The sequence below is a fragment of the Ascidiella aspersa genome, chromosome 1 (assembly GCF_963924565.1).
Source record: "Ascidiella aspersa chromosome 1, kaAscAspe10.2, whole genome shotgun sequence".
Lineage (NCBI taxonomy): Eukaryota > Metazoa > Chordata > Ascidiacea > Phlebobranchia > Ascidiidae > Ascidiella > Ascidiella aspersa.
The window spans coordinates 1,641,784-1,667,403 of NC_139447.1; the positions used below are offsets into that span (position 1 = coordinate 1,641,784).

Below are 25,620 nucleotides of genomic sequence, written 5' to 3' on the forward strand. Positions count from 1 at the left end.
ACTAGTTTTTTAATTAGGCCTTCATGGACCCCCTAAAACTAGTTCACGTCCCCCAGGCGGGTCCATGGACCCCAGTTTAAGAACCCCTGATCTACATGATGTCGGTTTACTTGAACTTTTCCCTTATTATACGTATTTAAGCTACTTCACAACCCATCCGTCAGGCACCCAAGTACGTTTTCCGCTTTCATATTCATGGCTGTATAACAGGCCACCGAAGCACAGGAAACCCAGTGTTACAAATAACACATCATTTCAGCGTTTGTTTTGCGATTGAAAAAATCTCGTCGCAGTTCGTCTTTTTAAATTTAAAAATAACTCAGTAACCTCTGTGTTTTTTTGTCTTTCTTCATTTAGTTTTCTATTTTCTGATAAATTTAAAAACAAATTATCAAATATGGAAAAGCTGGTTTGTCTTTTACTTCTGGCGGTGACCGCTACAAACGGTGAGAAATTTAACTTTTTAATATTCTGCATTTCCGTACATGTGTACCTATAATGTGTTTATAGGCTGGAGAGCGAATGGAATTCTCTCTATCTTTGTTATAAATAACCCTTTTATTTATGAAGCATAATGGTTGGAGGTTGTAGTAATACGTGGTAAGAATACTAAAAGCCCATTCACTCTTTAGAGTTATTCAAAACGTTCAAAATGCTACCCATACTTCTGTATGCGCTTCGGTATTCTTACGACGTCTTTCATTTATAATTTTAACGAAATGTATTCGCATTGGAACGTATACACTTTCCCTTCAGTAATATCACTTTAAAACAAAGCCGTCAATTCCTGTTTAATTCGTCATTAATTACCTTCATTTAAGGACGACTTACTATAATATATAACGTTTAAACCGAACGAAAAACACCACAAAGGTTACCAACCAGTGTAAATAAGATTTTCCAACTGATTGAATTGAAGCAAGCGTCAATTCCATACAAAGGCGGCAGTAATGGCGTATTTACGTATAAAATTTAAAATTGTTAAATCTAAATATATATCATGGATGTTGAAAAGAAATGCTTAAAAATGTTTCTCAACACAGACATTCTACTCCTCTTTTCTACCGTAAAATTCATTGTCTTCCATCAAACCTTCTCCAATAAACGTTTCATTTTTTCAGACGTGACGTCAAAAGTTACGTAAAAACTTCACAAAGTTACATCTAAGCGTGACGTAATAAACAAGTTATCTGAAGGACACTACACAGTTCGTTTACTGCACGAAATTTTTAGATTGGAGAGAAGATACTTTTACATAACAAAGATGACATCGGTTAGCACAAATCGAAAAAACGCCTTAGATTGTTTAAGTTGACAAAACGTTTTAATTACTAGGGTGCAATTATACCCCATGCTGCCCCCTGAAGATACACGTCTTGTAATATTTCGATGCACCTCTATAGCTTAAAGTTTTCCTTCTTTCGTTTAACTTAAGGCCAAGTTGGAAGTCCTATTGCCACAAACGGTACAACTGGGGAAGCCGGCATCTGGGGTGAAATCGTCATGAACATAACCGCTGGACTGAACGAAACCTTAGGAGTAATGAACGGCACAACGAGGATGACTTGCTTCCAGGGTTCTACAATCTATAAAGACGGCCAGGTTGTCTTTAACAACAGGACCTCGAGAGAGTGCCTAGGGGCGGGACCTTTCAGCTGCGTCTTGTACAACACCCTGGATGAAAACGGCTGTAAGTTGAATCTTGGTTTTGTGTTTGTTTGAGGGCTTTACTAAAAGAAGGACTTACTTAATAATATTCTGCAGTTGTTCGCAATATCCGTGATCAAGGTTTAAGGTGGCGCCAATGTTGTAAATAAGTAATTTTGAAATGAAATCCCAGTCAAGTCAAATGAAAATATCTTAAGTCATTTTGAAAAGTCCCTAGCAAATCATTATTAGAACGAGTCAACTTTAAATCAAGTTCTTGTCATACAAATAAAACATTAAACCATTAAAGCTAGTAAATTCGTCCGATTTAATTATGAGAAACATCTTAACTATAAATAACATAAAAGTAATATATAACAAGCAAATTCTTTAGATGCAAAAATTAGGATAGATAACCCAATTTAAAATAAAAACCTTAATAAAAAAACTTCATTTCACCCGAGTCATATGTAGAAAAGACTTTTATAAAAATGTTGCCGTACACTGAGCATTTCCTTGTGGCTGTAGATTACAGTCAAACCGGCGTGTGTGCACCGACTGAGTACGTGGAGGGCTACACATGCGAACAAGCCAGCGCCTTCGCCGGTATAAACTTCACCAGTTGTAACGTAACCGCGTGCGAAGGACACACTTGCAACAATTTCAAGGAGCCTCCGCAATGCCCGCAAGTCACCACCCAAGGTATACTATAGCTAGTATTATTGCGTCACAACAGTGATTGTCGCGTATACTACCATGTTATTGTTTAAATTCAAACTCCTTAACAGATAACGACTTGACCAGTAAGAAGTAAAATGTTTTGTTTTAATTGCTGTTATATTTGCTTGTGTAAGGGTGACAACGTTTTTTTTTACGGCATTTATCTTCAATAACAGTTATAACTTAAAACAATCCATTTTAATCTGAGCATATGCATTTCTTTTTTGTAAACTGACGATGACGATTCCTTAGTTGGCGAAATATATATATATCTTTTAAGATCTGGTTAATGTGTCTGACCTGAATTGCTAGCTTTGCTAATTATTTTGCTGTTACTGATCAGGAATTAAGGTCGACATTTATCTTGCAAGGGTCAAGGTAATTTCCTTTTTAACATATTCAGTGCAACATTGTAAAGAAGGCAGCAATATTCTATATGTTTTTAACAAAACCAACCTTTTTCACGAGGCCTACATACTCTTTTCATAGAGCAGCTATCCTAGGTCAAACGTTTGTGCTTCTAACAAGGCAGCCAAGCTTGTAAAGCCTGTCATTTTTTCTCAATATGCAGTTATTGCTACCAAGGCGTGTTATTCATTAGTGCGGAATGAGACCTCAATGAGAGAAATACTTTATTGCAATGTTTAATGTAGGCTAAAAATGGATAATTAGCTATATTCTATAAAACAATTCGTAATGCAAATTTCAACCCAAGTCATTTGTCCAAAATAATTTAGCCAAACACTTAAGCCGAATCAAGTCATTTGCCCAGAAGATTAAATCAACTCAGGTAATTTTAAAACAGCGACTTAAGTGGCCACAGAACCGGAGTTTGACTCGAACACAATGTCCAAGCTGTTACAATAGTCATGATGTGCCTTGAAATTAACCCTTGCTTCTTGCAGTGGTGGATGTCAAGATCCTGCCGGGCTGCACCATGCGAAACGTTATCAACGACATGGGTGGATGCCTTTTCAACCACATTCTGCAGTTCCCATTTCAAGAACAGCAGATGTGCAAGTAAATATACCATTCCTTTCACGCTTTAAAATCCACGTGAAGCTAAGTGCAACAGCATTTTAAAAAAATAATAAGGCTCTGTAATTACAAACAAGGTAACAGTGACTAGAAACACGGTATGATGTCCAGATTTTTATGGGAATAAAGGAACATTTTAAACAACATTAAATCTAAAACCGCGAAACAAAGTTATAATTTTACCAAACCATATTTCATTATGCAAACTTAAAACTGATTTGATGACAATAAAAAGTCGAAATCCTTCCCAGTTAGCTATTTCAAAGCATTTTTTCGTACAACTATTTTCGAAAGCTTCTACAACTAAACAACGAAATTTGTTAAATTTAGACAGAGCTTTGCAGAGGCGTTCAGCTGCGCACGTAAAGTTGCCCTGGGTTGTCTTGGAAGTCCATGCCACACTCCTTTGGACTTTATTCCCGAGATGTTGTACTTTTTTCAGGTAAATACATGGATCTCGGTTTGCATAATGCTAAGTACAGCATCAAAAAAAGTTACTTCATAAATATGTGGTTGCTACCAGGTAAAACATACTAAAAAGAAACTCTTCGGCGCTTATTTATTTTATCCAACGTTTGGCTACATGTACATTATGCTTTCACCAGGGAATGCAACAACACAATAGAGTTTTTAAGGTGTCCAAATAAAGTCTAAATACAGCTTCAAAACTAACAAAAAGGCTGTTTAATTCAAATTAAAAAAAAAAATCTTTTTTAAATTTCTTGATTTTCTCGAAAGATTTAGTTTTGTTGGGCACCAAGCTTTTTATGCGACCCCGCTTTTTTCAAATATATTTGTTATTTTATTTTTTGAAACTAAAAATTAACATACTTTACAGTAAACTGGCTCGATAATCATCGTTTGTTTAGATAACCCTTTTGCCACTCAAATTTGTTGTCACAACTGTGTCTATTTAACGTTTTATCGATAAATTTCGTACTAATTGCCTTCAGACTATTTTCGCTATTTTTTGAGCTTATTTCGATAAAACAAACATACTTGATTTCTTGAACTTGTAAAAATGAACTGAAACCACCGTCAAAATTTTACCTTACCAATCGTAAACCAGCATTGTTTACAGCCATTGCGGTTGAAAACATTAATCAACTCCAATATCAGAATTGATTTGCAGCATTTTTAAAACTACAAAGTATAAATACAAAATGGCGGAGTGAACAGAACATATAAGCCACCATTTCAAAAAAACTAATTGGATAACATTTCTGATCAGTTAGAAATGTTAAAATAACACAATAAAAAACAATTTGTGAAATCCAAATCACACCAATATAGGCCTAGTTTCAAAATCAACATCAATTAACTTATTCATGAGTTTCATTGAGCGGCCTATTCAACTATTTGTCGCAGATCGGAGACTACTACCTTAAAGAGAAAATCGAAACTCTTCAAGACCTCATGAATGTGGTGGGAAACCCAGTGATCGAGGGCATGATCTACAGTTACGTTTGTCCCGTGCTAGGAGAGGTTCCACACCTGCCGCCCTCCGCAGAAAGCATGGGTATCGGAAAACAAGAAATCGTGGTGTGCGATAACTACCTCCTGCGCGATTTACTCGATGCCGGAATCGACATGGACCGAAAGTTATACATGGCAAGGACTCAACAAGAATTCTGCGCGTAAGTTGGAGTTTAAACTGTAAAGACAAGTGTTCGCTTAAGCTTCTCGATTAACTACCAGGGAAAAAAGGCGGGATTTTTTGGTAAAAACATAAGATTTATTTGCGAGTTTTAGGCGGAAATAGGATTAGTGTTGTCAAAGTGTGAATTTAATCGGTCATAAAGCAGCTTCAGAAGGACTGGATCACAGTTGTCAAACACATATGTGTGTGTACCTTTCATTTGAAACCAAAGTCAATATAATTTTTTTTGGTGTCTTTTGCCGTCTTAAGCTATTCTGTAATATGCAAGCCGTAATCGTTGGTTAAAAGCGACTACTTTCACAAGACCTAGATGACAGATTTTTAAACATATGTGCGTGTACTTTTTTATTAAATGATATGGTACTGTAAGTCGAGTAGGATCCTATAGGTCTGGGGTCACCAAACTGTGGTCCTCGGTCAGATCCGGACCACCAGGTTAATAAATTCAACCCGCGGCATATTTCCTTAAGAAAGTTAACTACAGTTAAAATGCATTTTAAAACTAATTTTTTATAAATCCATTTTTAAATTTTTTTAAAATGCATTTTAAAACTAATTTTTAACGGAAATTTAAACTGACAACGATTTACCAAGGCTCACTAAAGTGTTGTTTTTGTTGCATAGTGATTTATATTTCTTTTGTATAATTTACATTAAGTTCGGTACAAAATCTTATATCCGGCCAGCGATGAGGCCTTAGAGTTGAATCGACTTTTATGACAAAAAGTTTGTTGATTCTTTGCCCTAGGGCATGGGTTCTTAAACTGGGGTTCATGGACCCCTTAGGGGTCCGTCACCTAATTTTAGGGGGTCCATGAAGGCCCAATTGAAATATTAGTGTATATTTAGGAAGTAATCAATTTATCAAACAAAACAGTTTATTTAAAAATAAAGCGGTTTTGCACTGAATTTCGGCAATTGTTTTACCCTTTACAGCCATAGATCAATATTCCCCTTATATCTCTTATTTGCTCCTTTCTATCCATTTTGCGAAATCGGCAAGTTTGCTATAAATGTGGATATTTAGCAAAACACGACCTAAACAATGATTTATGCATTGACTGGCGTACATTTGACGAGCTATCATTACATAATGCTAGCAGCCCAAATGTCCTAGCTCGTCTCTTTGTAGGTATAGTAACAACGATGCCCTTTGCAAGTACAGTAGCAAATTTTTAGTGCATGTCAATTTTACGCGAACGACATTTCGAACGTTCCTATTAATCATTCACTCACAAATAATGTGACCCAAAAAGTAAACAAATGAAGCAAAACGTAAATAAATGAAGCAAAACGTAAATAAATGAAGCTATCAGTAAAACGTTAACAACAATTAACGATCTCTTTTGTTTATACCCGCGCAGAGATTTCACCGACTTTATAAAGAAAGCAGAAGGGATGGTAACCAGTCGTTGTGACTTCTCGATGTTGGAAGGGATGCTGGATCAGATAGCTGTTTTGCTTGGAGAACCGTACGACCGACTCGTACCAGTCATCCACAATGCGATAACAGTTCTTGGCGACATGATGTCCAACTTACCGAGGCCAGAGTGCGGCGCGCCTGGTAAGTAAGATGAACCTTTTGCTTTGAAGTCACCATTTTGAAAAAAATCAGAAATAAAATAAGAGGTGATCAGTAAAAAAAATTTTTATCATTTTGTAAAAAAAGAGGTGATTATTTAAAAAAAAATTATTATTTTGAAAAACAAAATGAAAAAATGAGGTTATCATTTTGAAAAAAAAATTATTACAATCGTCATTTAAAGTAATAATTTTGAAAAAAGGTGATCATTCTGTCGAATGAAAGCTGGCATTCGGTGACAGTTTTTTTATTATTTTTTATAACCCTGAGTTTTTTGGGTTTGCGTAAAATTATATTTTGCAAACACATAAAAATCATTTAAACAAAACGACTTAAAATAGCCAAAAAAAAACACTTCATAAACCATTATAGATTTTTAATGAAGACTTGAGTGTTTAAAATATAGAAATTTAATCAAATGTTTAAAAAAGAACAAATGGTTAAAACAAATATTTTTAACTAGAGATGATGCACTTCACATTTATGCTAGAATGGCAAACTGAATGTGTCAAATAAGAAGGCAATTCCTCGCCCTAACACGTAAATGATGACAATGACTTAAAATCTTTAATTGAATAAGAGACTGGAGATGCCTTATTTTGTGGCGAAAAATATACGCTTTTCAATGACTAGAACCTATTAAAGACTGACTTTGATCAAGAGAAGAAAGTCTAAAGAATATAAAATTAGCATGCAATTTAATGTAAAAACTGCTTGTGTTTTTTCATTGATTAAGGTCTGGTTTGTGACCCACGCAATAAAAATGTTTCCTGGTGTAAAACAAGTCTATATTTTCTCGTGAAAACGCATTAAAAAACAAAATATGGCCTAAAAGAAGTCTATTTCCTCTTACAGCTCCAATGGATCTCCGCTGCGAGCGCTTCTACAATTCTCCTCGCGGTTGTGACCAGAGGAAAGCCTGGATGTGCTCGTTGATCGACTGGCGTCTCAACGCGGTTCACTCCAACCTCATGGGCCTGTTTGCCTGGGCTGAAGCGAACGGAGTCGAACACGGAATCGAGCCTCAGCAGTGCTTTGAATACCCGGAGAACTTCTGCGCTCACAAGGACCAAATGCATTGCGTTATGGACCCGTCTCCTTGCAAGTACTGCTTCTGCGGGGACATGGAATTCACAAGTGAGCGTTGTTTATTTTCCTCTTTGACGAACGCACGAGTATATGTGTTTTGTCCTCTGGAGCAAAATGGTTGGAGGTTGTAGTGAGGCGTAATACAAATTCCCAAGCCCATACAGAAGTATGTAGCATTTTGAACGTTTCGAATTTTGAAAAGTATAATAAAGAGATATTTAAAATGTTTAAAATGCTACCTACTCCTATATCAGCAAAATAATCTAGCAAAGCTAGCAATTCAGGTCAGACACATTAACCAGATCTTAAAAAGATATATATATATTTCGCCAACTAAGGCATCGTCAGTATATCTGAATAAAAACAAACGCAACAGTATAAGAATGAGTCAGAAACATTAAAGTTTAAATAAAACAAAGTAAAATAACTAAAATATAAAATATAAAAGCTGTTAAATAGTAATGGCATCCAAGTTGTACAACCCCTGTACAGAAGCAATAAGAACGGGTCGAGAGAAACGCGGCAACGCAAAATAACGGCACAAAAACGGCAAGGCAAAAAGAAAAAAGAAAAAATGGAGTAGAGGCGTAAGAAAACGATAAGAACTAGACAACTACTTAATTTGGGGCAGTACCATTTTTTGAATATTGATTCTGGCTTTAATTTTGTTAAGCCATCTATCCTCACAAATGTCTAACATGTGGAACGGTGGCTGGGCAACAAACGTGGTTTTGTGGTTTGTGTGGTTTGTTGTGCCGTTATTTTGCGTTGCCGCGTTTCTCTCGACCCGTTCTTATTGCTTCTGTACAGGGGTTGTACAACTTGGATGCCATTACTATTTAACAGCTTTTATATTTTATATTTTAGTTATTTTACTTTGTTTTATTTAAACTTTAATGTTTCTGACTCATTCTTATACTGTTGCGTTTGTTTTTATTCAGATATACTGACGATGCCTTAGTTGGCAAAATATATATATATCTTTTTAAGATCTGGTTAATGTGTCTGACCTGAATTGCTAGCTTTGCTAGATTATTTTGCTGTTACTGATCAGGAATTAAGGTCGACATTTATCTTGCAAGGGTCAAGGTGATTTCTATTATTCACATATTCAGTGCAACATACTCCTATATCAACTTTGAAATTTTCACTAAATTTTATCCTCGTTTTGTGATTTGTCAGAAGTACACAAGTGGCTTTTATGGGGGTTTGAATTTAGCTTTTATTTATAATAGTATTATACAGTAGGGTTGTGTAGCCTACTGTACATAGTTTTTAAATGTTTGACTTTGTGCCCACTCGAAAATTAAATAAAGCAATAACGACTAATTCTTTGCTGTAGTTAGACAAGTCAGGCCATAGATAGCCTAAATTAAAGACTGAAAAGGAGATTTGAAAGACCGTTTCTGTCTCTTAAAAAACGCCATATTATGTTTTCAACAGTGTTGTAAACAAGTTATTTGCAAAATAAATTAAGTCTAAGTCGAGTCTGTTTGAATATAACCAGTCCAGTCATAATTAGAGCAACTCAATTCCAATTCCTTGTAATACAAAACTAAATGTTCAACCATTAAAATAGGTAAACACGTGCTATGAGCAATAACTTAACCAGAAAATAACAAAAACGCAACAATAAAATAAATAACCCAATTCACTTAAAAAAATGCTAAATAAAAACATTCATTTTCATTTGCCCAAAACACTTAAGTCAAGTGAAGCCATTTGAAAACAGTAACTTAAGTCAAGTCATTGACAGAATCCATAATACCACTGAGTGTTTTTTTATGTTGTTTTTTTTTGTATGGGGTTCAAATTTCTCCAGCGGTTTCCCAAATTTTAGACTTGCAACTTTTTGGTATTTAAATGAAACACTTGCGGTCTCTTAAAACTACTTAGCGGCCACCCAAACCAAACCTTATAAAAACCCCTGACTACTGGTATTCAATAGATACTTAATTTAAACTTACAGATATGAGCATACAGCTGGTAGGGCTATACGTGTTTTTTGTTTATGTTTGTCATCCCACTTAATTACCTTACATTTATCTTGTAATCTCGCAACGTTTTATTTGTTTCCTGTTTTTTTCCGCAGACCCTGGCTTCATGATGACCGTCTATAAGAGGGATTTCAATTCCTGGAAACACATTATGTACAGATACAAGATGTTGCTTCAAAACTACAACTCCTGTTCCCCAATGCAGTAAAACTACCTTCTGTAAACCTTCTCCAATGTAACTATACCGCTTTCAAGGATTGTGTATTGTAACTATACCGCTTTCTAGGATTGTGTATTATCTGTCTTGTGAGCTGTGTGTGGCAATTTTCTCGGTATAAGTCGATAAAAAATTCTCTAAGATTTTAATAAAACTTTCAAACCGCTGTAGAAAGTTCGCCTTTGTTTTTGCTAAGTTCCATTTTATAGAAGTAAAACTCTAGACGTAGCTGTTTCCGGCAGGCATGACGTCTTTGTTAAACAAAAAACCTACCTGGGTTTTAAAACATCTGAGGCGCATATGTCTTTATCCAGACTCTAAACTTACACCTTTATCCTATGGTTCTTCATGTTTTGGTCTCTCCAAACTCGTCTTGTATATGCAATAAACAACGTAGAAGAAAATAAGCTGCTGTTTTAACTACAAGAAAATAGGTTAAATAGTAGCTTATTCAAGATAGCAAAGGCAAGTAGTTATTAATAATAATCAAAACAGCTCCCCTGGAAATTGCAAGCGGTAGTTAGTATTCAAAATGGAAAAGCTAAGTGACTAGTCTAAATGGGCAAAGGGCGTTGTTTAAGTAAGTTACTATTTGTAAATGATACGCAGTGGATCTTGTTTTTCAGGTCACCATTGTATAAAAAGCTATTATTTCAGAACTTTAAAACATCTGAAATTCAAAATAACTTTTGGACTTTTTAATTAAAAAATAAACCGCTGCACTATACAATGAGTTTACCTTCAAATAAAACGATGTTATGGCCAATAACGGAAAGCTAGGGTGCAAACAGAGGTTCTTAGATCAGCATGTATGGGCGAATGTAGTTTCTCGCTAGATCGCATATCATTCAACAAAGCGAGAACCTAATGTTACAAGTAATTCGAGGTGTTTAGGGCAAGTTGTGAAAAGAGGTTAGGATCTCACGTGTGTCATTAAAACTTTGGTTTATCTAAAGCAGGGGTTCTTAAACTTTTTTTACCGCGGACCCCTTAATTTTTTTTTCTTTGCATGGACCCCGGTAGGCAAGAAATGCTCCAAAATGACGTCATAATATGACGTCACAATACAAATAGACTTCATAACTCTGGTAATTCGGTCCGAAAAATGTGAAAGCTAAATGGAGTCTAACTATGCATTCAGTGCAAAACCGTTTAATTTTTAATTAAAGTGTTTTCTTTGTAAAATTAATTACTTAAGAATACAGTAGACTTGTTTTTTTAATTAGTCCTTCATGGACTCCCTAAAACTAGTTCACGGGCCCCCAAGGGGTCCATGGACCCCAGTTTAAGAACCCCTGATCTAAAGGTTGGTTTCAAAACCCAATGTCGTAAACATTGTTTGAATTATGGCCAAATAATGCACATTGTCTTCCTGGAACGGTGAACAATGCGAATTCTCTTGTAAGAGTTTTGATATTTATTTTACATCATACTGCAAAAATATAGTGACGTGATAATGCACATTGTTTAATTGGAACGTTAGAACAAAGGCGTCATAACTTTTACGGATGTGAGATATCTCGTCTTGGGGAAATATACAACTATTATAATAACTATTTCCAAGATTGTCTTATTTAAAAAAATATTTTATTGTACATTTTTACACCCTATAGCCACACAATGAAATAAGCACTACATTCAAACAAAATTTCCTAAAAACAATTTTTCATGTCAGTCTTTGTATTCTCAAGTAACTGTAAACTTACAAACTAGCAAACAAGAACGTCAAAGTTAAAAAAAATAGCGTCTACTAAAGAATCTGATTTATTACGCATGGGATAACGCATTTTAAGCAACGGGAAGGAAAAAATTGAGGGGAAAAATCGTAGAATTTATTTCACAGTTCATAGCACGGTGACAACACTTTTGTTAGTGTCCATAAACACGTAGGTAAACGATGTTAAAAGGTTTGGTCTTGTCGAGAACTTTTACAATGTTAGTACATTAAACAATACAGTACACCTGGTCCTAAGCATATTATCTTAAGGACAAAAATAAACCTACTTAAAATGTGGTAAAAATATGTGAAAAATTTGTAAAAATGGATTCTGAGTTGTTGAATAATAAAAAAGCCGCACATGACACTTTCTTGCAAATATAAAAATCAGAACTTTATTTAAAATGGACATATTTTTCTGTACGTCAAACGTTTCGACAAAAGTCTACGATATCATCAATGAAAAAAATGCGTGGAAAATGTCAATTTTATTTTTTTAAATAAGAACCGCACAGTTGAACAAATTCGTTTAATATATTACGAGTAGCTTCAAACGTTACAAAGTCTCTAAATCAAAACATGGATTCGTTCTGGTGAAAAAAGGGAATAGAAATTTACTCATTATTATGTTTAAAAAAAACAACAGTAAACTAAAACTTACACCTGTATTTATCGACATTTTATGCCTTAAAACGACAAATTTATTTGAAAATAACGTATAGTTTCATCCGAACAGTGAAATAAATGGAACAAAGCCTAGAACATATAGGTTTGATACAGGAACTGTTGGCCCAAACTTAACTACATATTAAGCAGGAAAATTCCACACAAAGCACTTTACACACAATAAAAGATCACCACCTTTTAGTGAAACACGTCACAACATTCAAAACGACAATACGGTCTCAGGAACACGACAAAGGGGGAAATAAGCGGAAATAATCCCTCCTAAAAATCAACAAAAGCAGAATAAGGGAAATATGTAAGGCATCGTGCTAGTGAAAACACGCCAATGTACCCGTTCAATTAGACAGCAATGTATAATAAAGCAATATTAATATAAATCTTTTGTAACAATTTCATGTTTCAGGGCTGCCACACTTAAAAAAAATGAAAGACTTTTCAGAAAGCATTTATATGTTTTGAAAAGGCCTATCAACTGATTAATCGATGTTGCGAATAATTCCGTAAACTAAACAGCATTAATGCCATATTCAAGAATAACAAATAGTTTACCAAGTTGTTCTGCTGCGTCAATGTAAAATTGCTTTGTGAAGCTTTTAAAAAGTTAAAGACTTTAACCCCAGAATTAACCCCAGTGGACGCCGGGATCCGTGTTTAGCGGTTGTCATGACGACCAAGATGTGGGGGGTAGGGGTTCCGGCGTCTATTTTTGGGCGATGCTTTTCAGGTTATCCAGATGATAAAGGGCCCTGCAAGAAATAAGGAGGGGCTCGGTTACAAATTGGCACCTCCTCGTAAAATTGCGACATGACTTGTGTTAAGTCGTTTTGGTAAAATCACTTGACAAGTAGCAAGATAATCAAAGTCCATACAGAAGTAGTTATCATTTCAAATGTATTGAATAAATCGTGCGCCCTGCTCTGTCATAAAAGAGTAGAGAGGAGAAAATCCATCGACGTACCCCTTGTGTGCTTCTTATCACGTCGCCGCAAAACAAAACTAATGGAGCTCATCGAGGCGTATCATGGGCGAAAAAAAACAGTCTCCAAAATGCGCCGGTGCGGAAAAAAAAAGAAAAAAGGCGCATTGGACATCCCGTGACGTCCCGGCCCACGCACACGAAAAAATGGTCGGGTAGCGTAGATAAAGGGCGGGCGACGCCCAAGAGTGTCGGGTTTTTAAGCAAGCAACAAGAGATGTGGGTTGCGACACGGACTCATCTTACGCTATTGTGAAACTTTGCTTTGTGAATAGGCCCAAGCCTCGCATTTCTTGGTCACTTTGCGCACCAAGACAGGTATAGGGCTTGATAAGTAGTTTTGGCTTTTATATTTGTTTTGTTTTTTGTGAGACGAGAATAAACGTTTGAGAAATTTAGCAAAAACTCAAAGACTGCGCATATTCAACAAAAATTGGTCTAATGGCGGTATAACAATAAACACAAGTACAATAGAGAAAAAAAAACAACGAAAACATATTGATCTAATGACGATGTAGGATCGAAAATGGTTTTAAGAAAAAAAAACAGTATTAAAAAATTATGCGTAAGCGCGATTTAGCAGTAAAAGCTTCTTAAAACGTGTCTAAAGGAGAAACAAGCAACGATGGCCAGAAATGAATGCAGCAGTCGAGCCAAAAAGCTTTTCGCCTGACCGCCGTTTGAAACAAGAAGCGCCGTAAAAATGTTGCGTCTTCCTGCCAGAGAATTTATTGCACAGAATGTGACTTTCGGTGTAAAGGCGGTGCAGTCCGCTTTAAACTCTATTTAAATTCGTATTCAAAATTAAGCGGATTTAATAGTTAATATGTTTAAACGATTAGAAACTCATAAGACTTGCGGTTCGGATATGTTTCATTCATATTAACTGACGATGATAAAAGTTCGTTTCAGAACGTCTTTATCTAAATCAGGGTTTCTTAAACTTTTTTTACCGCGGACCCCTAAAATGTTTTTTGGCTTTGCATGGACCCCGGTAGACAAGAAATGCTCCAAAATGACGTCACAATACAAATAGACTTCATGACTCTGTTATTTCGGTCCGAAAAATGTGAAAGCTAAAGGAGTCTAACTATACATTTAGTGCAAAACCGTTTAATTTTTAACTAAAGTGTTTTCTTTAAAAAAATAATTACTTTAAGTATACACTAGTTTTTTAATTAGGCCTTCATGGACCCGCTAAAACTGGTTCACGTCCCCCAGGCGGGTCCATGGACCCCAGTTTAAGAAGCCCTGATCTACATGATGTCGGTTTACTTGAACTTTTCCCTTATTATACGTATTTAAGCTACTTCACAACCCATCCGTCAGGCACCCAAGTACGTTTTCCGCTTTCATATTCATGGCTGTATAACAGGCCACCGAAGCACAGGGGACCCAGTGTTACAAATAACACATCATTTCAGCGTTTGTTTGGCGATTGAAAAAATCTCGTCGCAGTTCGTTATTTTTAAATTTAAAAATAACTCAGTAACCTCTGTGTTTTTTTGTCTTTCTTCATTTAGTTTTCAACTTTTTTCTGGTAAATTTAAAACGAAATTATCAAATATGGAAAAGCTGGTTTGTCTTTTACTTCTGGCGGTGACCGCTACAAACGGTGAGAAATTTAACTTTTTAATATTCTGCATTTCCGTACATGTGTACCTATAATGTGTTTATAGGCTGGAAAGCGAATGGAATTCTCTCTATCTTTGTTAGAAATAACCCTTTTATTTATGAAGCATAATGGTTGGAGATGGTAGTAAGACGTGGTAAGAATACTAAAAGCCCATTCACTCTTTAGAGTTATTCGAAACGTTCAAAATGCTACCCATACTTCTGTATGCGCTTCGGTATTCTTACGACGTCTTTCATTTATAATTTTAACGAAATGTATTCGCATTGGAACGTATACACTTTCCCTTCAGTAATATCACTTTAAAACAAAACCGCCAATTCCTGTTTAACTCGTCATTAATTACCTTCATTTAAGGACGACTTACTATAATATATAACGTTTAAACCAAACGAAAAATACCACAAAGGTTACCAACCAGTGTAAATAAGATTTTCCAACTGATTAAATTGAAGCAAGCGTCAATTCCATACAAAGGCGGCAGTAATGGCGTATTTACGTATAAAATTTAAAATTGTTAAATCTAAATATATATCATGGATGTTGAAAAGAAATGCTTAAAAATGTTTCTCAACACAGACATTCTACTCCTCTTTTCTACCGTAAAATTCATTGTCTTCCATCAAACCTTCTCCAATAAACGTTTCATTTTTTCAGACGTGACGTCAAAAGTTACGTAAAAACTTCACAAAGTTACATCTAAGCGTGACGTAATAAACAAGTTATCTGAAGGACACTACACAGTTCGTTTACTACACGGAATTTTTAGATTGGAGAGAAGATACTTTTACATAACAAAGATGACATCGGTTAGCACAAATCGAAAAAACGCCTTAGATTGTTTAAGTTGACAAAACGTTTTAATTACTAGGGTGCAATTATACCCCATGCTGCCCCCTGAAGATACACGTCTTGTAATATTTCGATGCACATCTATAGCTTAAAGTTTTCCTTCTTTCGTTTAACTTAAGGCCAAACTTGGAGTCCTATTGCCACAAACGGTACAACTGGGGGCGGCGGCATCGACGTGGGTGAAATCATAATGAACATAACCACTGGAATGAACGGCACCTTTGGCAACATGACTGGAGGAATGAACGGCACCTTTGGCAACATGACTGGAGGAATGAACGGCACAACGCCTCCAATATTCAGGATGGCTTGCTTCCAGGGTTCTACAATCTACAAAGACGGCCAGGTTGTCTTTAACAACAGGACGTCGAGAGAGTGCCTAGGGGCGGGACCTTTCAGCTGCGTCTTGTACAACACCCTGGATGAAAACGGCTGTAAGTTGAATCTCGGTTTTTGTGTTTGTTTGAGGGCTTTACTAAAAGAAGGACTTACTTAATAATATTCTGCAATTGTTCGCAATATCCGTGATCAAGGTTTAAGGTGGCGCCAATGTTGTAAATAAGTAATTTTGAAATGAAATCCCAGTCAAGTCAAATGTAAAATATCTTAAGTCATTTTGAACCAAAGTCCCTAGCAAATCATTATTAGAACTAGTCAACTTTAAATCAAGTTCTTGTCATACAAATAAAACATTAAACCATTAAAGCTAGTAAATTCGTCCGATTTAATTATGAGAAACATCTTAACTATAAATAACATAAAAGTAATATATAACAAGCAAATTCTTTATGTGCAAAAATTAGGATAGATAACCCAATTTAAAATAAAAACCTTAATAAAAACACTTCATTTCACCCGAGTCATATGTAGAAAAGACTTTTATAAAAATGTTGCCTTACACTGAGCATTTCCTTGTGGCTGTAGATTACAGTCAAACCGGCTTGTGTGCACCGACTGAGTACGTGGAGGGCTACACATGCGAACAAGCCAGCGCCTTCGCCGGTATAAACTTCACAAGTTGTAACGTAACCGCGTGCAAAGGACACACTTGCAACAATTTCAAGGAGCCTCCGCAATGTCCGCAAGTCACCACCCAAGGTATACTAGCTAGTATTATTGCGTCACAAGAGTGATTGTCGCGTATACTACCATGTTATTGTTTAAATTCAAACTCCTTAATAGAGAACGACTTGACCAGTAAGAAGTAAAATGTTTTGTTTTAATTGCTGTTATATTTGCTTGTGTAAGGGTGACAACGTTTTTTTTTACGGCATTTATCTTCAATAACAGTTATAATTTAAAACAAACCATTTTACTCTGAGCATATGCATTTCTTTTTTGTAAACTGACGATAACGATGCCTTAGTTGGCGAAATATATATATATATTTTAAGATCTGGTTAATGTGTCTGACCTGAATTGCCAGCTTTGCTAATTATTTTGCTGTTACTGATCAGGAATTAAGGTCGACATTGATCTTGCAAGGGTCAAGGTGATTTCCTTTTTAACATATTCAGTGCAACATTGTAAAGAAGGCAGCAATATTCTATATGTTTTTAACAAAACCAACCTTTTTCACGAGGCCTACATACTCTTTTCATATAGGAGCTATCCTAGGTCAAACCTCTGTGCTTCTAACAAGGCAGCCAAGCTTTTTTTTTTTGTAAAGCCTGTAATTTTTCTCAATGTGCAGTTATTGCTACCAAGGCGTGTTATTCATTAGTGCGGAATGAGACCTCAATGAGAGAAATACTTTATTGCAATGTTTAATGTAGGCTAAAAATGGATAATTAGCTATATTCTATAAAACAATTCGTAATGCAAATTTCAACCCAAGTCATTTGTCCAAAATAATTTAGCCAAACACTTAAGCCGAATCAAGTCATTTGCCCAGAAGATTAAATCAACTCAGGTAATTTTAAAACAGCGACTTAAGTGGCCACAGAACCGGAGTTTGACTCGAACACAATGTCCAAGCTGTTACAATAGTCATGATGTGCCTTGAAATTAACCCTTGCTTCTTGCAGTGGTGGATGTCAAGATCCTGCCGGGCTGCACCATGCGAAACGTTATCAACGACATGGGTGGATGCCTTTTCAACCACATGATGCAGTACCCATTTCAAGAACAGCAGATGTGCAGGTAAATATGCCATTCCTTTCACGCTTTAAAGTCCACGTGAAGCTAAGTGCAACATAATTTAAAAAAAATAATAAGGCTCTGTAATTACAAACAAGTTAACAGTGACTGGAAACACGGTATGATGTCCAGATTTTTATGGGAATAAAGGAACATTTTAAACAACATTAAATCTAAAACCGCGAAACAAAGTTATAATTTTACCAAACCATATTTCATTATGCAAACTTAAAACTAATTTGATGACAATAAAAAGTCGAAATCCTTCCCAGTTATCTATTTCAAAGCATTTTTTCGTACAACTATTTTCGAAAGCTTCTACAACTAAACAACGAAATTTGTTAAATTTAGACAGAGCCTTGCAGAGACGTTCAGCTGCGCACGTAAAGTTGCCCTGGGTTGTCTTGGAAGCCCATGCCACACTCCTTTGGACTTTATTCCCGAGATGTTGTACTTTTTTCAGGTAAATACATGGATCTCGGTTTGCATAATGCTGCCTCTAAGTACAGCATAAAAAAAAATTACTTCATAAATATGTGGTTGCTACCAGGTAAAACATACTAAAAAGAAACTCTTCGCCACTTATTTATTTTATCCAACGTTTGGCTACATGTACATTATGCTTTCACCAGGGAATGCAACAACACAATAGAGTTTTTAAGGTGTCCAAATAAAGTCTAAATACAGCTTCAAAACTAACAAAAAGGCTGTTTAATTCGAATTAAAAATTAAAAAAACTCTTTTTCAAATTTCTTGATTTTCTCGAAAGATTTAGTTTTGTTGGGCACCAAGCTTTTTATGCGACCCCGCTTTTTTCAAATATATTTGTTATTTTACTTTTTTGAAACTTAAATTTAACATACTTTACAGTAAACTGGCTCGATAATCATCGTTTGTTTAGTTAATCCTTTTGCCACTCAAATTTGTTGTCACAACTGTGTCTATTTAACGTTTTATCGATAAATTTCGTACTAATTGCCTTCAGACTATTTTCGCTATTTTTTGAGCTTATGTCGATGAAACAAACATACTTGATTTCTTAAACTTGTAAAAATGAACTGAAACCACCGTCAAAATTTTACCACTTACACCTTATACCAATCGTAAATCAGCATTGGTTACAGCCATTTGAGCAACTGCGGTTGAAACATTAATCAACTCCAATATCAAAATTCATTTGCAGCATTTTTAAAACTACAAAGTATAAATACAAAATGGCGGAGTGAACAGAACATATAAGCCACCATTTCAAAAAAACTAATTGGATAACATTTCTGATCAGTTAGAAATGTTAAAATAACACAATAAAAAACAATTTGTGAAACCCAAATCACACCAATATAGGCCTAGTTTCAAAATCAACATCAATTAACTTATTCATGAGTTTCATTGAGCGGTCTATTCAACTATTTGTCGCAGATCGGAGACTATTACCTTAAAGAGAAAATCGAAACACTTCAAGACCTCATGAATTTGGTGGGAAACCCAGATATCGAGGGCTTGATCTACAGTTACGTTTGTCCCGTGCCAGGAGAGGTTCCATACCTGCCGCCCTCTGCAGAAAGCATGGGTATCGGAAAACAAGAAATCATGGTGTGCGATAACTACTTCCTGCGCGATTTAGTCGATACCGGACTCGGGTTTGCCCGACAGTTCTACATGGCCAGGACCCAACAAGAACTCTGCGTGTAAGTTGGAGTTTAAAGTGTAAAGACAAGTGTTCGCTTAAGCTTCTCGATTAACTACCAGGGAAAAAAGGTGGGATTTTTTGGTAAAAACATAAGATTTATTTGCGAGTTTTAGGCGGAAATAGGATTAGGTTTGTCAAAGTGTGAATTTAATCGGTCATAAAGCAGCTTCAGAAGGACTGGATCACAGCTGTCAAACACATATGTGTGTGTACCTTTCATTTTAGGCCAAAGTTAATATAGTTTTTTTGGTGTCTTTCGAGTGCTTAAGCTATTCTGTAATATGCAAGCCGTAATAGTTGGTTAAAAGCGACTACTTTCACAAGACCTAGATGACAGTTTTTTAAACATATATGTGTGTATTTTTTATTGAATGATATGGTACTGTAAGTCGAGTAGAATAGACGCCCTAGGGCAGGAGTAACTAAACTGCGGCCCTCGGTCATATCCGGCCCACCAGGTTAATAAATTCAGCCCGCGGCATATTTCCTTAAAAAATGAAGTACAGTTAAAATGCATTTTAAAACTATTTTTTTACAAACGAATTTTTAATTTTTTTTAAAAATGCATTTTAAAACTAATTTTTAACGGAAATTTAAACTGACAACGATTTACCAAGGCTCACTAAAGTGTTGTTTTTGTTGCATAGTGATTTATATTTCTTTTGTATAATTTACATTAAGTTCGGTACAAAATCTTATAACTGGCCAGCGATGAGGGCTTTACAGTTGAACCGACTTTTATGACAAAAAGTTTGTTGATTCTTTGCCCTAGGGCAGGGGTTCTTAAACTGGGGTCCATGGACCCCTTAGGTGTCCGTCACCTAATTTTAGGGGGTCCATGAAGGACACATTGAAATATTAGTGTATATTTAGGAAGTAATCAATTTATCAAACAAAACAGTTTATTTAAAAATAAAATGGTTTTGAATGTATTAAAACTCCATTTCACTTTCACATTTCTTAAGCCGAAATCAGCAGATTTTTTTTTGTATTGTGACGTAAATTTATAACGTAATTTTGCCTACCGTGGTCAATAATAGCACAATTGTTGAGTTTCGCGATTTGTCTGCCAATTTTCCGGGGTCAAAGTTAAAGTTCAGTAGTGAGGTCGATTTTTAGGGGTTTTCATGTAAACTTTTCCACAACTTCTGACTTAAATTTGTCAGAGTTTAGCAAAATAACTGTTTATTGTAAAGACCACTGAAAACTCGAATGTCCAAGTCCACGCGACTAATTCTGTTTCGGCCATTTTTTTACCTTTTACAGCCATAGATCAATATTCCCATTATATCTCTTATTAGCTCCTTTCTATCCATTTTGCGAATTCAGCGAGTTTGCTATAAATGTGGATTTTTAGCAAAACACGACCTAAACAATGATTTATGCATTGACTGGCGTACATTTGACGTGCTATCATTACATAGTGCTAGCAGTCCAAATGTCCTCACTGGCCACTTTGTAGGTATAGTAGCAACGATGCCCTTTGCAAGTACAGTAGCAAATTTTTAGTGCATGTCAATTTTACGCGAACGACATTTCGAACGTTCCTATTAATCATTCACTCACAAATAATGTGACCCAAAAAGTAAACAAATGAAGCAAAACGTAAATAAATGAAGCTATCAGTAAATCGTTAACAACAATTAACGATCTCTTTATACCCGCGCAGAGATTTCACCGCCTTTATGAAGAAAGTAGAAGGGATGGTAGCCGGTCGTTGTGACTTCTCGATGGTGGGAGGGATGGTGGATCAGATAGCTGTTTTGCTTGGAGAACCGTACGACCGACTCGTACCAGTCATCCACAATGCGATAACAGTTCTTAGCGACATGATGTCCAACTTACAGATGCCAGAGTGCGGCGCGCCTGGTAAGTGAGATGAACCTATCGCTTTGAAGCAAAAAAAAAAATCAGAAATAAAATAAGAGGTGATCAGTAAAAAATTTTTTTTATCATTTTGTAAAAAAAGAGGTGATTATTTGAAAAAAAATTATTATTTTGACAAACAAAATGAAAAAATGAGGTTATTCTTTTGAAAAAAAAATAATTACAATCGTCATTTAAAGTGATAATTTAGAAAAAAGGTGATCATTTTGTCGAATTAAAGCTAGCATTCGGTGACAGTTTTTTTATTATTTTTTATAACCCTGAGTTTTTGGGTTTGCGTAAAATTATATTTTGCAAACACATAAAAATCATTTAAACAAAACGACTTAAAATAACCAAAAAAAAACACTTCATAAACCATTATAGATTTTTAATGAAGACGAGTTTTAAAAATATATAAATTTAATCAAATGTTTAAAAAAGAACAAATGGTAAAACAAATATTTTTAACTAGAGATGATGCAGTTCGCATTTATGCTACAATGGCAAACTGAATGTGTCAAATAAGAAGGCAATTCCTCGCCCTAACACGTAAATGATGACAATGACTTAAAATCTTTAATTGAATAAGAGACTGGAGATGCCTTATTTTGTGGCGAAAAATATACGCTTTTCAATGACTAGAACCTATTAAAGACTGACTTTGATCAAGAGAAGAAAGTCTAAAGAATAAAAATTAGCATGCAATTTAATGTAAAAACTGCTTGTGTTTTTTCATTGATTAAGGTCTCGTTTGTGACCCACGCAATAAAAATGTTTCCTGGTGTAAAACAAGTCTATATTTTCTCGTGAAAACGCATTAAAAAACAAAATATGGCCTAAAAGAAGTCTATTTCCTCTTACAGCTCCAATGGATCTCCGCTGCGAGCGCTTCTACAATTCTCCTCGCGGTTGTGACCAGAGGAAAGCCTGGATGTGCTCGTTGATCGACTGGCGTCTCAACGCGGTTCACTCCAACCTCATGGGCCTGTTTGCCTGGGCTGAAGCGAACGGAGTCGAACACGGAATCGAGCCTCAGCAGTGCTTTGAATACCCGGAGAACTTCTGCGCTCACAAGGACCAAATGCATTGCGTTATGGACCCGTCTCCTTGCAAGTACTGCTTCTGCGCGGACATGGAATTCACAAGTGAGCAGTGTTTGTTTTCCTCTTTGACGAACGCACGAATATATGTGTTTTGTCCTCTGGAGCAAAATGGTTGGAGGTTGTAGTGAGGCGTAATACAAATTCCCAAGCCCATACAGAAGTATGCAGCATTTTGAACGTTTCGAATTTTGAAAAGTATAATAAAGAGATATTTAAAATGTTTAAAATGCTACCTACTCCTATATCAGCAAAATAATCTAGCAAAGCTAGCAATTCAGGTCAGACACATTAACCAGATCTTAAAAGATATATATATATTTCGCCAACTAAGGCATCGTCAGTATATCTGAATAAAAACAAACGCAACAGTATAAGAATGAGTCAGAAACATTAAAGTTTAAATAAAACAAAGTAAAATGACTAAAATATAAAATATAAAATCTGTTAAATAGTAATGGCATCCAAGTTGTACAACCCCTGTACAGAAGCAATAAGAACGGGTCGAGAGAAACGCGGCAACGCAAAATAACGGCACAAAAACGGCAAGGCAAAAAGAAAAAAAGAAAAAATGGAGTAGAGGCGTAAGAAAACGATAAGAACTAGACAACTACTTAATTTGGGGCAGTACCATTTTTTGAATATTGATTCTGGCTTTAATTTTGTTAAGCCTCACAAATGTCTAACATGTGGAACGGTGGCTGGGCAACAAACGTGGTTTTGTGGTTTGTGTGGTTTGTTGTGCCGTTATTTTGCGTTGCCGCGTTTCTCTCGACCCGTTCTTATTGCTTCTGTACAGGGGTTGTACAACTTGGATGCCATTACTATTTAACAGCTTTTATATTTTATATTTTAGTTATTTTACTTTGTTTTATTTAAACTTTAATGTTTCTAACTCATTCTTATACTGTTGCGTTTGTTTTTATTCGGATATACTGACGATGCCTTATAGTTGGCGAAATATATATATATCTTTTTAAGATCTGGTTAATGTGTCTGACCTGAATTGCTAGCTTTGCTAGATTATTTTGCTGTTACTGATCAGGAATTAAGGTCGACATTTATCTTGCAAGGGTCAAGGTGATTTCTATTATTCACATATTCAGTGCAACATACTCCTATATCAACTTTGAAATTTTCAATAAATTTTATCCTCGTTTTGTGATTTGTCAGAAGTACACAAGTGGCTTTTATGGGGGTTTGAATTTAGCTTTTATTTATAATAGTATTATACAGTAGGGTTGTGTAGCCTACTGTACATAGTTTTTAAATGTTTGACTTTGTGCCCACTCGAAAATTAAATAAAGCAATAACGACTAATTCTTTGCTGTAGTTAGACAAGTCAGGCCATAGATAGCCTAAATTAAAGACTGAAAAGGAGATTTGAAAGACCGTTTCGGCCTCTTAAAAAACGCCATGTTATGTTTTCAACAGTGTTGTAAACAAGTTATTTGCAAAATAAATTAAGTCTAAGTCGAGTCTGTTTGAATGTAACCAGTCCAGTCATAATTAGAGCAACTCAATTCCAATTCCTTGTAATACAAAACTAAATGTTCAACCATTAAAATAGGTAAACTCGTGCTATGAGCAATAACTTAACTAGAAAATAACAAAAACGCAACAATAAAATAAATAAAAAAATGCTAAATAAAAACATTTCATTTTCATTTGCTCAAAACACTTAAGTCAAGTGAAGCCATTTGAAAACAGTGACTTAAGTCAAGTCATTGACAGAATCCATAATACCACTGGTATTCAATATATACTTTATTTGAACTAACAGATATGAGCATACAGCTGGTAGGGCTATACGTGGTTTTTGTTTATGTTTGTCATCCCACTTAATTACCTTACATTTATCTTGTAATCTCGCAACGTTTTATTTGTTTCCTTTTTTTTTCGCAGACCCTGGCTTCATGATGACCGTCTACAAGAGGGATTTCTATTCCTGGAAACACATTATGAACAGATACAAGATGTTGCTTCAAAACTACAACTCCTGTTCCCCAATGCAATCGCCCATGCAGTAAATCAACCAGATGTAAACCTTCTCCAATGTAACTATACCGCTTTCAAGATGTTTCCAGTAATATAATCCCCTTCGCTTCAAGTATTTTACCGGCTCAATCTGTTCTATTGTAGCCTGTTTACGTAGGATTGTGTATTATCTGTCTTGTGAGCTGTGTGTGGCAATTTTCTCGGTATAAGTCGATAAAAAATTCTCTAAGATTTTAATAAAACGTTCAAACCGCTGTAGAAAGTTCGCCTTGTTTTTGCTAAGTTCCATCTTATAGAAGTAAAACTCTAGACGTAGCTGTTTCCGGCAGCCATGAGGTCTTTGTTAAACAAAAAACCTACCTGGGTTTTAAAACATCTGTGGCGCATATGTCTTTATCCAGACTCTGCCCTTTACAAATGCTAAACTTACACCTTTATCCTATGGTTCTTCATGTTTTGGTCTCTCCAAACTCGTCTTGTATATGCAATAAACAACGTAGAAGAAAATAAGCTGCTGTTTTAACTACAAAAAAAATAGGTTAAATAGTAGCTTATTCAAGATAGCAAAGGCAAGTAGTTATTAATAATAATCAAAACAGCTCCCTTGGAAATTGCAAGCGGTAGTTAGTATTCAAAATGGAAAAGCTAAGTGACTAGTCTAAATGGGCAAAGGGCGTTGTTTAAGTAAGTTACTATATGTAAATGATACGCAGCAGTGGATCTTGTTTTTCAGGTCACCAATGTATAAAAAGCTATTATTTCAGAACTTTAAAACATCTGAAATTCAAAATAACTTTTGGACTTTTTAATTAAAAAATAAACCGCTGCACTACAATGAGTTTACCTTCAAATAAAACGATGTTATGGCCAATAACGGAAAGCTAGGGTGCAAACAGAGGTTCTTAGATCAGCATGTATGGGCAAATGTAGTTTCTCGCTAGATCGCATATCATTCAACAAATCGAGAACCTAATGTTACAAGTAATTCGAGGTGTTTAGGGCAAGTTGT

At 35.5% G+C, this 25,620-nt stretch overlaps 2 protein-coding genes across 4 annotated transcripts; both read left to right on the forward strand.

Annotated features, from left to right (window-relative positions):
- Window positions 1-25,115, forward strand: LOC146166478 (uncharacterized). 2 transcript variants are annotated; one of them, XM_083397164.1, is made up of 10 exons: window positions 1-446; window positions 1,436-1,690; window positions 2,176-2,349; window positions 3,273-3,387; window positions 3,736-3,847; window positions 4,774-5,042; window positions 6,430-6,629; window positions 7,503-7,784; window positions 9,829-9,958; window positions 24,661-25,115. In XM_083397164.1, exons 1-9 carry the CDS (start codon window positions 398-400, stop codon window positions 9,939-9,941), a joined length of 1,569 nt encoding a protein of 522 aa, XP_083253290.1. In that variant the 5' UTR covers window positions 1-397; the 3' UTR covers window positions 9,942-9,958; window positions 24,661-25,115. The 2 variants fall into 2 exon arrangements, with proteins under 2 accessions (XP_083253290.1, XP_083253226.1); XM_083397100.1 differs by lacking the exon at window positions 24,661-25,115 and having other exon boundaries at window positions 2-446; window positions 9,829-10,351.
- LOC146166479 (uncharacterized) lies at window positions 14,804-24,662 on the forward strand. 2 transcript variants are annotated; one of them, XM_083397005.1, is made up of 10 exons: window positions 14,804-14,945; window positions 15,935-16,034; window positions 16,068-16,249; window positions 16,740-16,913; window positions 17,843-17,957; window positions 18,306-18,417; window positions 19,374-19,642; window positions 21,314-21,513; window positions 22,377-22,658; window positions 24,519-24,662. In XM_083397005.1, the coding sequence occupies exons 1-10, from the start codon at window positions 14,897-14,899 to the stop codon at window positions 24,641-24,643; spliced, it is 1,608 nt and encodes a 535-aa protein (XP_083253131.1). In that variant the 5' UTR covers window positions 14,804-14,896; the 3' UTR covers window positions 24,644-24,662. The 2 variants fall into 2 exon arrangements, with proteins under 2 accessions (XP_083253131.1, XP_083253061.1); XM_083396935.1 differs by having other exon boundaries at window positions 15,935-16,249.
- Window positions 25,116-25,620: the final 505 nt, after the last annotated feature.

Coding starts and splice junctions, on each gene's coding strand:
- LOC146166479 (XM_083396935.1), top strand. CDS start 14,897: ATGGAAAAGCTGGTTTGTCTTTTACTTCTGGCGGTGACCGCTACAAAC. Junction 16,914..17,842: donor TCCGCAAGTCACCACCCAAG/GTATACTAGCTA, acceptor TGCTTCTTGCAG/TGGTGGATGTCAAGATCCTG. Junction 19,643..21,313: donor ACCCAACAAGAACTCTGCGT/GTAAGTTGGAGT, acceptor ATACCCGCGCAG/AGATTTCACCGCCTTTATGA.
- LOC146166478 (XM_083397164.1), top strand. CDS start 398: ATGGAAAAGCTGGTTTGTCTTTTACTTCTGGCGGTGACCGCTACAAAC. Junction 447..1,435: donor GGCGGTGACCGCTACAAACG/GTGAGAAATTTA, acceptor GTTTAACTTAAG/GCCAAGTTGGAAGTCCTATT. Junction 3,848..4,773: donor AGATGTTGTACTTTTTTCAG/GTAAATACATGG, acceptor TATTTGTCGCAG/ATCGGAGACTACTACCTTAA.